General features: G+C 39.8%; 1 protein-coding gene across 8 annotated transcripts in view; it reads right to left on the bottom strand.

Moving 5' to 3' along the window:
• Positions 1-11513: 11513 nt before the first annotated feature.
• The window catches only part of adgrb1a (adhesion G protein-coupled receptor B1a), a 135039-nt gene continuing 132653 nt past the window's right edge, over positions 11514-13899 (bottom strand). For all 8 annotated transcript variants that reach the window (XM_077575217.1, XM_077575216.1, XM_077575214.1 and 5 more), the window contains one exon: positions 11514-13091. In XM_077575217.1, the coding sequence (XP_077431343.1) occupies positions 12897-13091 (195 nt within the window). In that variant the 3' untranslated portion in view covers positions 11514-12896. The remainder of the gene's footprint in view (positions 13092-13899) is intronic.

Below are 13899 nucleotides of genomic sequence, written 5' to 3' on the forward strand. Positions count from 1 at the left end.
ATTATAGGGCATGATTTATTATCTTACAAATGACTTGTTAAGATTTTTTTTTTTAAATAAATCACCTCACAAAAAGCAGTTATGAGTAGAACAATCTTGCTGAATATGGTCAGACCTCTCTGAAAATACATTTACAGCATTAATTATAAAAGGGCTACATCTAATTTTCCAACCATTATGGTACAAGACCTTGCACTTCAGTGTATCAATGATTTATCGAGTCTGCAAAAGCACATACTGTGAAATGAAATTATGAGCCTTTAGATATATGGGAGCCTGAGAGGAAAAAAGGGAATAAAATGAAAACTAAAATGTCTGCTACTTACTAGCTGTTTAATTAACACACATTTTCAACCATTAGTAGTGTGCCTTGTGCAAAAAAGATCTCAGACATGATCGAGCTATAACTAATCAGAGAGGGAAAAAATTGCACCTGTTAAGCTTCAGTTATAATATTTGGATATACAAGATATGGTTCGGGACGGGTGGAATCTGAAAAAAAAAACGTACATTCTCTTTGTGGTCAAAATTTAATTATGTTACTAACCTATGCAGGGCAGTATTATGGGCTGCTTGCTTCACATGCTCTGCCACTGTTAATGGCTCTACAGCTGTTCCATAATTAGTCCCTGTCTTTTTAATCAGCTACATGTCTGCATTCATACAAATGGAAACTTCCAATCACCATCTCAGAATGAAGACTGTGCTGCATGATCACACCTGCTGCAAACAGCGGAAGTGATGAAATCTGACAGTCTACATTGCATTTCATGTTTCATTAGGAAAAGCTGTGCCAAGTCGCCAATGTGCACCACCTTACCCCTTTCCACAGCCTGTTAAGAAATGAAAAACATTTAGACAATAGAAGCATAGCTTTCACTCAAGAGTGGAAAAAGTATTGAGCCAGTAAGTGTTCTCCCCCCAAAATATCAATATCACCATTTCTCTCAAATATTGTTCACAAATTAGTCTAAATCTGTGATAGTGAGCACTTCTCCTTTGCCGAGATGATCCATCCCACCTCACAGGTGTGTCATATCGAGATGCTGATTAGACACCATGATTAGTGCACAGGTGTGCCTTAGACTGCCCACACTAAAAGGACACTCTGAAAGGTGTAGTTTTTTTTTTTTTTTTTTATTTGGAGGGGGGCAAAATTGTTATAAACACTAATTGTCTACCTACGGGACATTTGGATTCTAAATAATACTCACACTACTAGTAAACGTGTATAAATCCGATCACAGACTGACCCAACTTCAGTGGAAATTCCAATCTGAGACTCTGCTGAGTGTGTGGCCTCCACTTTGTCTGTATGCAGTCCCTGTCGAGACATAATCCTGATGTGACACATTCTCCTCAAGGATCTCCTACCAGACTTGTATCAGGGCATTTGTGAATTCATGGTCAGTCTTTGATGTTATGTGACGGCGATGGATGGAACTAAACATGATGTCCCAGACGTGCTTGATTGAATTTATGTCTGGGGAATTGGTAGGCCTGTCCATCAGCAGCTATGGCAGAATCTCTGAAACACTGGTCCTTATCCACAAACAGTGCGTACGACCAAATGTGTGCTTAAAGCGCACATTAGCACATATTACGTACAAATATGGCTCTTCAAAAATAATTCTTACTTTCTTTCTTTTTTTTTACTCTGAACAAATTTAGAACCCCCCAATGCACAAATAACGATCTATTATTTGTTTCTCTGACCCAACACATTCCCCTAAAAAATCTCTGGTCGAAAAAAAAAGCACCCTGAAATCCTGATCTGTACACTTTCTTCAACCGCCTCTTTGAGAAGACTTCCCTACAAGAGGGACATTTCTGTCAGCTAAAGCAGAACAATTTGATAACCGGAGTTGTGACAAGCACCTGATGGCGTAAATTGTCGTTAAAATTTAATACTTGGCTAGCTTTAACCCTGAGCAACCTGCTAGACATGGAGAGCTTGTTCAGACATGTAATAGATTTACCTGTTTAGCAAGCCTCATGTCTCCCACTCACATTTGACTCACACACCTTCGTGATAGGTGACTACATCATTGAGAAGACCAGCCACAGTAATATATGTGCTTCTGAGGCCAGAGCATCTACCTGTTAGCCTGAGAGCTACAACGGACAGGCTAACACTAGCTAGTGCTATCATTACACGTCAGCTCAAATGACACAAGGATGAGGCAATCAGATTACAAAGTAGAAAACGAGTAGGACTTGTAACTTGACATTCTAACAAAAGTGAGTCAGCATTGAATAATTGTCTTGGTCCCTGTTTTGTGGAAAACACTACTTCACTTTTATATTTTTATGCAGGATCGTGAGTGAACGGCGGTAACAATGAGACACAGAGACTGATATACTGTGCTAGAACAAATGTGCCTTTTATTCCCCGCAAACAGCAATTAACACACTTCAACGCTAAGCAGCATAATATGATCATCATCAGCGCTTACCTTGACACTAGACCGGAGAGCCGACGGTCCGGGTAGAACGAGCTGCAAAACGGCTGGGCGATCGTACGTATCCCACAGCTGACTCTACCCACACCATGTGCCGCTCCGTCTTTTATTTGTTAACAAAAACTTGTGAGCGTGAGAAACCGGGCTGGCCAAGCCCTCTCCCAGGCACTCTCGAAAACATGTTTCCGAAGCAGGGAGGACTATAGTATAAACAAGGAAGAGTTCCCAGGTTGATTCCGCCCTTTATTCACAAATTGTTGGGCACCTGGATTCGTACAACAGTTCAGGACAACAACATTTCCTTATATAAGAGGTTACATGAGGACATATCAAACCATGGTTTCTGGCACGTTGCCTCAAACCCGGTCAAACTCTTGGAAGGGTTGGGTATCCAAATGCAGAGACAAGAGGTAGTGTAGGATGTCATAAAAGGTATTTATTTGACCAAAAACAAAATAGGCTAACAAGATACATGGAATCAGAAATACTAAAATAACACAACTTCAAAAAGAAAAACTGGCAACAGCCTCACTACAACAGGCAGCATAACGAGGCAAGGAGCCACTTCGGACTCTCTCCTTTTAACGGCACATTACGAACATTAATAGAACTGCTTACAGTGTGTAGAATTGAGTGCCACCTAGTGGTGAACTAATAGAATGCAAAGATTTTGAAGACCGACGAGCAGAAGCTAGCTAGCAAGAACTTGCTGGAGCGGCTAACGAGTTGCTCGGAAAAACTAGCCGGAGAGGCTAATAAAAGCAGTTAGCGGGAGAAGCTAGCAAAAGCAGAGGGAGACATGCTGCGGGAGCACGAATCACAGCACTTTGTGACGACCACCTGCATGCCCACCACAGCTGTGTAAGGTAACCCATTGGTAACCCAACATGAGCTGCCCCTACCACCAGAGGCTAACTATACGTTAACAAAGTTCTTCTCCTTCCGATATCCGTAGCAGAAAGATGGCGGCGAAACATGTCAGCCGTAAGGTGATCGAACTTTTTTTTTTTTTTTGCATATTATTGAAATAAATAGAATGCATTTTGAGTTTGCCACTAGATGGCGCTTAATAATACACACTGTCCTTTAAGACTTATATTTATACTGCAACATTTGGTATTTGTGCGGCGTATATGTATTTGTGCACTCATGCTTACTAGAAAACCTTACACCTTTGTGGATCCATATCAGTTCATATCAAAATATTCTGCTGTAATTTTAAAATGTTTAAGGTATCACTTTTCTCACATGCCTGCTTTCACTGTAGCGTGAAAAGAAAGTATAATTTCCTGTCTCAATGCCAGCATAGTCTCATAAGTCTCCTGGCCAAGGAAATCTGTTGCAAAACAGATATATATCGACAGATTGAAAATCAAGCATTCGCCTTTTCATAAAATGTGTTCTCTGTTTGTCCTCTGCACCCATTTTATTGCATTCTTATTTATTTCTACATATCCTACCAGTTATTAACCTTAATGCTTTGCTTATAAAACATGCACGCCTTTGGCTTTGCCCGGCCTAAATCTCACAGCCAACCCTCAGAATGGGAAACCAAATTAAATAATTAAAATGAAATTAAAAAATGAATCTTTTTTTCAGCACCCTGAAAAATAAAAATCTCAAATTATCTGATTATTATCTGGTTATATCCCACTGCGGCCACCAAGACAACAGTACTAGCTCTATTTCATGACCCCATTGCTAAATGCGAGCCTGCTCAACAGACAGGTTAAATAAACAAAAACAAAGGGCTGGCACCTCTTTTTCATTCTGGTCACATGCAGCTGTGGGATGGACATTCACATTCTAGCACAGAAGTTGCCAATACCAGCACAGATCGTCTGTCTTCAATTGAATTGTTCATTTTGTTTAACATCCTAAAGCTTGACTCATGAAGATCAAAAGATGAACTCTCGTTTTATTCAAATTTCACTTTTAGACTTTTTTTTAAAACTGTAAATAAAGGGAACTCGGACATGGCCTGGATATAGCTGTTATTGTTTTTTTCATTAACTGAATAAAGTTGCAGATTTGGACTGCAGTCATTGAGATAAATTGAAAATATTGGTTTATGCCTTTAAACAGCAATCTGCCTTCCTGCACACAAACTTACCAATATTTTCTCTGTTTGTAGATTGGATGATGTTATAGGGCATTCAGAGATGAATAGCTCAGGAAATTGATAAACTGTGTATGAAGATATGTGCGTGGTACGTGTGTGTGAGTGTGTGTGTGGGGGTAACCATTGTAAAATTCTTAATTGAAATGGCTAAACAATAAATCACATATAATGAAACTGTTATTTGTCTGCAAAGCCAATGGCAATTACCCCAAAAACATTTTGTCATTTGTGTATGAAGAATCATTCATGAACAACAAATTTACGTGAATAAAAATGATTATGTCAAATGTAGGGATGCTCTGATCCGATTTTATGCTGCCGATGCCAATACCGATCATCTATGAGTAAGATCAGTCGATATTGATTCCGAACACATTATCTGTATTTTTTTTCTTCAAAATGTATTTATGGTGAGTGAGTGCCATTGGCTAAATTATCTGGAGAGAGAAAAACAACCACTATATAATCACCATCATTTTAGACAAAAACAATATTTATAAGAGATATTCAGTCAAAACTATCTGAAAAACTTACATTTACCAGCTTTTAGTAACACAATCTTTAACAGCTTGAAATAATCAGCGGTCTCAACTATGCCACATAAACAATGCATGATTCACAATATAGTAAGGTAAAAAAAAAAAAAAAATCATACAGGCTTCATTCAAATAAACAATTCAATAAGTTCCTAAATTGACAATACCCGGGAACTTGGATTCATCTCTTGTGCATAGACAAACGATATTGTGCATTTATCAATGTGTGTGCGTGTGTGTGCGGGGGGTTTATATTAGTCGGACAGGAACTCAGGCGTCGGCATCAAGGTAGCTCCGGTATATTTCAAAATAAAACCGTTTGGGAACTCGTTTTTTTTTTAGGACGAAAGCTAGCTAACTATATAGCTTGACATGAGTCGGACACTTAAAAGACAAAAAATTAGCTCAAACTAAATCTAAAATGACAAAATAACACTATTTAAAAACAACACGGAGATTTTGGCCGTGGCGAGAGTGGATGGGAAAGATCGTGGTCTTTATAAAACTGAAACATCCTTTCCTTTCTTTGGTCCTTCCTCGGGTCTCCTGACGGCCTCACGACTCTGGCTGGAAGTGTTCGGTTTAGGTGAACGGTATGGGATTTTTTAATAGGTTTTAGGTGAACTAATGAATACACACACACTCACACGCACATACACATACTCACCCACATACAAAATAAAATAAATAAATAAAATAAAATAAAAAAGAGAGAGAGCAATGATGATGACATGTCAAATCGGTAAAATTACCGAATGAACAATACTGAGCTCTTCAGAAAGAAGAAAAGACAAAAAAAAGAAAGAAAGAAAAAAATTAAAAAATAAAACTGAAACATCTTCCCCGCGTCCTCAGAGCCAACTGCGCCCAAATGTCAGCCTTCATCATAGTTGCTGATCTCATTACAACTTGTGTCACATTTCAATTGAAGCTAGGCTAGCACACAGTATGCTCTGTGATCAAGTCTACAAGATCTATCAAATAAAGGCATTGGTTTTGCTCGAGTTTTCTGCATTTTATAACTTTGTCTTTTGTTTACAGTGAGTGAGACTACGTAAATACAAACGGAGCGATCAAATCACCGACGGCAGCTGTAGTGGTGAGCGACCTGGCAGAATGAGAGCGCGTCTGGTAGTATGACGTCATCTAAGGAAAACATAATAATAATAATTTGATTTATGTAAATTGTGTTGCTGAATTTTAGTTTCGATCAGCAACAAAACTACTTGCACAAACCAAAATTTTTTTTAAATTTAAAATAAATTAATAAATGAACAAAGGGGCACTTTGGGCATCAGTGTCAAAAGGGCCTGTGCCCCGGCACCCATAGCACCCCTGCATGTGACTGCTTTCCTGTAATTGGCTCCACTTTCACGTTCCATGTTCTACCACAATGAACCGTGTTCAAGTCAAAATGCCTGCTGATGAAGCCATCACTGTTGGATTCAGACTACTTCAGATCTTCAGATTTTTGAAGATTACGGCCCTGATTTATACACCGCCCTCTTTGTAAATTCTGACTCAGACACATTTTGATTCTTCAAGTTATAAACTACAAGGGGATGCATTCCTCATCTGCTTATTATATCTTCGTCTCAACCTGATCTTGTCAGCCGTGCTCCCCTCGTGTCAGCCAATCTGCTATCTCCAGCGGCGAGCCCGTTGGTGGCCCAAGGTTCTTTGGTACAATAAGTTTAATGAAACCTAAAACTAAACCCTGATTAAATGGGTGTAAGCAATGCATGCTGGTTATGAAGCGTTCCGTATCATAATAATTTTGAACACTTGAATTTTGTTTTTTACTCATGTAAACTTGATGTAGGAACAAACAATTGTTCAGTGAAGTATGAAAGTTAACACTGAAATAATGATCTGATATATATAGCGAAGGCTTGGAGTATTCAATTATAAAATAAATTGATTTAAAAAGATTCAACAAATAAAACTCAGCCGGCATGAAATGAATACACATTATTGTGGACATGTGCATCCACAGGTGTGTGCAAATGTATATCTAAGGGTTCAGTTTTGGCCGGATGGCGGGTGTCTTATTAGGTTTGCCCCACAGTTCAATTTTCTTGACCTTTACAGACCAGACTGCACAAGATCACATAGCACAGAATTGTCATATTTGATGTGTGGATTGCACTTGATTAAATGCTGAGCTTGAGCAGGGATGGGCACTTGAACAATGGAGGGGACTCAGGGACCGCAATTTTTCATCAGCGCTGAGAGTGGGCAACTCACCCTGTTCATTTTGTTCACCAGTAAATACTGTATATAACCATGTCTTGAATTTGAAAATAAAAATAAAATCACATTTTATTTTCAATGAATGAGCATGGTGGGGTTCAGTATCTCCAACAAGGTTAAGAACCACTGCACTACATACAGTATGTTTGTCCTGCATTTCATATCAAAATCCCCTTTGTTTACTCACCTGTGTGCAGGATATGGCGGTAAAGTTAATCTCGATGTATCCCCTCTGCATCATCGCGAGTACAGCATCCGTCACAACCGCCACTTATCCAACCCATCATACACACTTGTAACACCATTAAGTTTAAGAGGACACACATTTAGTGCACTTCAAACAGATGTGTGGTGGACAATCTGCTTCCTATTTTACCTGTGAGACACCATTTTCTTGACTTTCTTGAATGAAACTAGGCAGGACCCGTTCTCTTCTTCTCTAATGCAGGAGTACATTTTTGGAGTTGGATGCGATCTTGAGCGATGTCTGCCATCTAGTGGTGAACACTATTATTATAACATTCAACTGCTTATCTACAGGTAACATTTTTATTTTCAAAATTTAATCAAGGGCAACTCGGAGTTGCCTATCCTTGATGTATAGGGGAAAGTCAACTAATTCCAAGAACCATCGGCTCCAAATTCTGAGTTCCTTGGCTTTCCCTGAGGCTGCCTTATTTGAATAGTCAAAAACAGTGTAAAAAGTGCCACAGAAATGAAAACAGGTGAACATCTGGCGCACTCAGTTGTTAAACATGCTGCCACTCTTCCAGACAGGTTGGTGGTGCAATATACAGTATGCTTCTTTTTTTTTCAGAATGAATGAAAAGCAGCTGCTTAAAATTTAAAATAGGGGATGCTACGGATTAATTTCTGAGTTTATAAACACTATCAGGGGATGTTACTGATCTTTGTTGTTGGCCTGTGAAGTTTCGAGACTCTTTTGTGATCAAGGGCTATACAAATAAACTTGACTTGTCGTATGCGCTATGGTGAGTGTTTAAACTATTTTTTATGAGGCCCATTTCCTCTTAGCGTAGCCACCCTAACGGTTATTATGGATCTGCATTAATTATATGGTTGTTATTATCCTTAATCGATCATCGTCATTCACTCCCGTGCAGGCTGCAAAATGACTCTCTTGACTGGTCTAATGCTAATGGATGCATTTCCAAAGAACTTAAGAACATCAGGAGAATGATCTCATCTTTGTTGCTCCTATTTGGCTACATTGCTGCACAGTTACAATTTTATCTCCTAGAGCACAGGTGTAAAACTCCGGTCCTCGAGGGCCGCAGTGCTGCAGGTTTTGGAGGTTTCCCTATTCCAACACAAGCTGATTCCAATCAGCAGGATCGTTATCAGGTTTATGCAGAGCTTGCTGATGAGCTGATCATATATCAGCTGTGTTGGAGACGAGCACCATTCAAAATCTGCAGTACTCCGGCCCTTGAGGACCAGAGTTTGACACCTATGTCCGAGAGCAGTGTTTCTCAACCCTGGTCCTCGGGGTACGCTATCTCGCCTGTTTTCCATGTCTCCAAATTCCAACGCAGCTGAGGATCGTTACCAGGCTTCTCCAGAGCTTGCTGATGAGCTGTCCTTGGAATCAGCTGTGTTGGAATAGGGAGACATGGAAAACAGGCTGGATAGTGTGCCCTGAGGGTTGAGAAACACCGTCCTAGAGAATAATTACATTGTTGAAATGTCATAAAAATAGCAACAAACTGTAAGCAAGCTGTGGAGAACCTGTGAAAATGTAAACAAGGGGAGAGTGAGGCAGCTGATGCTTTAAGGGTGCCCGTTAAACATTGAAATACAGTTTTATCTAATCAACTGCTTTGATCTTCAATGTATATGCCTTCTTTTGAAATGTTGTACCGAGGGTAACCATCCCAATGTGGTAATTATTTGAGAGTTAATTGTGTTGTACTATTTGACATTTTTGCAAACTGCTTCTTATGTTTGCCTTTATAATGGTAATAAAAATTGGAGCAGCTATCTTGCTTTTGGATTAAGATAGGGTGACCAGACATCACATTTTAAATGGGACAGTCTTGGCTGAGCTTTATGTCCTGTCACGTTTTGGTTTTGTGGGGTTGGGTTTTTGCTTGATTTTGGGTGTTCATGTTCCTTTTTGTCTGTGTTCAGTGTTTTGTTTTATGTTCTTTGTCTTTCCCCTCGTCTCGTTATGTGTAACCACGTCCGGCTGTCGTTTCTTGGGAGGATGAGTATGGCGGCTTCGCGGCTTCAAAAGTCTTGGCGTATTGGCTATTACAGGGGTAGGCAAGTTCATTCCTAGAGAGCCGCAGTCCTGCATGTTTTTTATGTCTCCCTCCTCAAACACAGCTGAGAGGCTCCTGCAGAACGTAATTATGAGCTGATGGTTTGAAACACCTGGGTTTCAGGCAGGAGACACCGAAAACATGCAGGACTGCAGCTCTCTAGGATCGAACTTGCCTATCCCTGGGCTATTTGGATCAGTGGTTCGTCTTCTTCGCTGATTCTTCTTCTTCGCTTTCCGTAAACTCCCTGTGGCTGCGCTACAGCGCCACTCCAGACATGGCATACGTATCACTGCTGTTAAACGTCCTCAGCGTCTTCTTTTGGACACACGTGTGTACAAAATGCTTTTGAGGAACAAAGCTGGCTTTGCTTCCATGTGAACAGGCCTTAGTTTGTTGGGTTAGCCCAGTCAGCGTGGGTGCATTGTCTACCTTATGTGTGGAAGTTCGTGGGTCAAGTCTTTGTCACAGCCAAGTAGCAATTGTCACAGCCAAGTCGTCCTAGTCACAGCCAAGTAGTCCTAGTCACAGCCAAGTCGTCCTTGTCACAGCCAAGTCGTCTTCGTCACAGCCAAGTAGCCATTGTCACCGCCAAGACGTCTTCGTCAACGCCAAGTCGGTGACTTTGTCAACGCCAAGTCGCCTTCGTCACCGCCAAGTCGTCTTCATCACTACCACAGCCAATCCATCGTCACAGCCAAGTCATAGCCACTCCATGTCAAATCAAGGCAAATCAGGTCCTGACGTGGCGACCAGTCTAGTCACGTCCTGCCCAGTCATGGCGACAAGTCTAGTCACACCCTGCCCAGTCATGGCGACCAGTCTAGTCATGTCACTTCCAGTCATGGCAACCAGTCTCGTACCGTCCCATTATGGTGACCAGTCCCGTCCCGCCATGGTGACCAGTCCAGTCACGTCCAGTCATGGCGACCAGTTCAGTCCCATCCCGTCCAGTCCCATCCCATGTCATGGTTGTCTGCTCACCTTTTTCCCTATGTTTCATTAAAGTACCACACATTACACTTGATTCCTGTTTCACTGCCTTATTCTCCTGCATTTGGGTCCGCCATCCCTCAATCACTCACGTCCTACATGACATGTCCCAAATCCCGGCGGATTTTGCCAGCTCCATTGTTTTGTCCTGTTATTTATGCAGGTCCCGTACCGGTTATATATATATATATATATATATATATATATATATATATATATATATATATATATATATATATATTTTATTTTTATTTTTTTTTTCCAGCAAGCCAATTGTTTGAGCCGTGTGTATGTCAAATTGGACAGTTAGCGATTTATTTAAATAATCTAACTACTGTACATCTTATCGTGTTTACGTCATACTAGAACTACTTCCTGCTTCTGTGTCTAAGAATCAGAAGAAATGTAGTCCTACAAGCCTAATGCTGAGCTTTTCTGGTTGCACATTTCAAATATTACAATGCGGGACCAGCACAAGGGAGATGGCCGAACAACAAAGGTTGGATAATGGTGAGTGCATTGCCTTGTTTAGCGATGTCAAATGTCAACCAAGATAGCATTTAGCATTAGCGAAAGCAATAATCAAACCATCAATCACTAGATTGACTAGCGATTAAATTTGTTATAATTAGTTTTTGGTAAGAATTGAATTGTATATTTGCTATTCAGCTAAATGAGTGTTCCGGGTTTTTAATTTTTGAAAATCTGGTCACCCTAGATTATCATAATACAACATGTACAAAACAGGAGTACATTAACATACACATTTATATTGTCAAATTTGAAGAAAAAAAGGAGAGTAAGTAAACTATAACAACACTAAGCACTAAAATCATGATGACTGCTTTTGTATAAGTACATATATAGATTTGTGTTTTTTTTTTATTATTAGAAATAAGACACATTCACTTTGTGCTCTGAAAACTGTACATTAACAAACAGATAACCCCAGGTAAAATAAAAAGGCAAGTTAGGAGGTGTGGGAGGCCTCTGAGAGAAAGGCTGGCGAACAGGCAGATTTGAGGACAGGGGACAACAGCGAGGAGATCCGAGAGTAAATGGTTGTAGTGGTATAAAAACACGCAGGTTACATTGCCATACAGAACACGCATATAGTCCAGTATCCTGAAAAACAGGACAGGAAAGGGAAAAGAAGAATATCATAATAATTATTTTTGATATTTTCAGTAATGACTCTACCCAAGCAGAGTATGAAATATAATAAAATGCTGAAATCCATTCTGCAGAGCTCTGTCAAATAATTACAATGCTGTACATCATGACTCCAAATGAGCCTTGTGCTTTCATGTTCCTTTTATGTATCACAACATATCTTCTATATATTTATATATTGAGTCACATAGCCATCTTTAATTATTCAACATACATACTCCTTTTATATCCCAATTTTAAACATTCTAGATTAGCTATAATAAACCTGCCTGCTTGTCTTTGTCAACAAATGCCACATAGTTGGATGCGCCGTCCGACTAGATGTGAGTTATCCCCGATCCTCAGGGGTGGCATTGAGGTCGAGGACCGATTAGATAGCAAAGCCTGCAAGAATCTCAGAGGAGTCATTGGAGGAGAAGGCAATTCTCCATTTGGGCGGCTGCTTTTGTTTTCATCCACATTCCCCCTGCACTTGACTCACCAGTGCCAGGGTGGAAAGTGCCGGAGCCTAAAGGATATGGACGAGTTGTGCGGGGGAAGGGATTGACTTAAGGAGCATAGGATTTGGCGCTTGGCCGTCTGTCCTCAAACTATTGTGGATTTTTCGATTCATCACTGATGTTGAGGAAAAACTTTCTTGAGCCGTGTAAAACAGCAGTGTCGATTTTTGGAGAAAGAGAGAGTGCAAAAGTGATGCAGCAACACTGAATGGAAAGAAAGAAGACATGACTAATTACATTACAACCATTACATACATATTAGACAACAGGTTTGTGTATGATACACAATGGAGTCACTATATCTCCTATTTTCCCAACTGTCTCCCACGTGAGCCAGTTTGCTACTCATGTCCATATTCAGGGAGGCAGTTCATGTCTGATGAAAACATGAAATGAAACAACATACAAAGACATCATGATAGCAGTTTTCTCATGTAAATGTCCTGCATTTATTGTCTTTTCATACTCTCCTTTCTCCTCACATTTGCAGTGGACATCATCCAGTATGTGACATGTTCCTTGTTTGTCCAAGAGTGAAGTGAAAGGTGAGTTGAGGAAATGCGGTTCATTTATCACACCTCCGTCTGCAGGTCCATGATATCCTGGCCTACCAAAGGAATAGTTGCACTTGTCTTCTCCCACTCCACCGTCTGCATCTCCAAAGGGGAGGTCACTGTTGTTGCCAGGTCTTTTCTTCCCCAGGATGGTGGCGAGTGGGTCTTTTGTATGCCCTCCCATGCCCTCTTACTTGGGGTCTGCTGCTTATCCTAATGAAAGGAGGAAAGCATATTTACAATATTATTAAAAAATAAAAATATAAAATATAAAAATCCATAATAGCTTTTACATCCATATTTTACTTCCATACATGCAAATGGTTTCAATTCTAAATTTAAAGTTCCAAAATTATACAGAAGCGTGGAACTGCCAATGTGGAGTAAACATTCTTTGCGTATTCTCAAGTATGTTCAAACGTACCTATAGGCTAAATGCTTCAAGACATTGCATTTTTTCCCCATCATGGCATTGCTTACTGACTTGCGCTTTTGCAAAAACATATTTTTAAAACATTTGGCTTACATTATAACAATATATTAGAAAATTAAGTATGTAAACATGGTTTATTCATAATTTTTATGATTTATTATTATGTCGGCAGTGCACAATCCCCCCCGTCATACCATGGGGGATGTGCATGCGCAAGTCAATACCCCGTGGCATTATGGGGATTTTTTTTTTTTAGCATTTAGCCTACAAATAAATTTGAATGTATTTGTAAAATACGTTTAAAGATAACTCTTTTACTGCCAAACGTTATCCAAAAAACAACCCCTACAGTGCCAGCTGATTTCGAGCAAACTGAATATTGTGTGCTATGACCACATAAACATGGTGGATACCATATGAAAGATTGGATTTCATTCTTTCATTAGAAAAAAAATTATTTTTCCACCTTACTCTGCTCTTTAGTAATCACCATTTGAAAATAGGTAATTTGAGTGACATTTAGCAAAAATGGGAAAAAAATAAAGAGAAAACAAGCTTTTTGTGAAAAGATTAATTTTCTGCACAACA

The sequence above is a fragment of the Vanacampus margaritifer genome, chromosome 9 (genome assembly GCF_051991255.1).
Source record: "Vanacampus margaritifer isolate UIUO_Vmar chromosome 9, RoL_Vmar_1.0, whole genome shotgun sequence".
In the NCBI taxonomy this organism is placed as follows: domain Eukaryota; kingdom Metazoa; phylum Chordata; class Actinopteri; order Syngnathiformes; family Syngnathidae; genus Vanacampus; species Vanacampus margaritifer.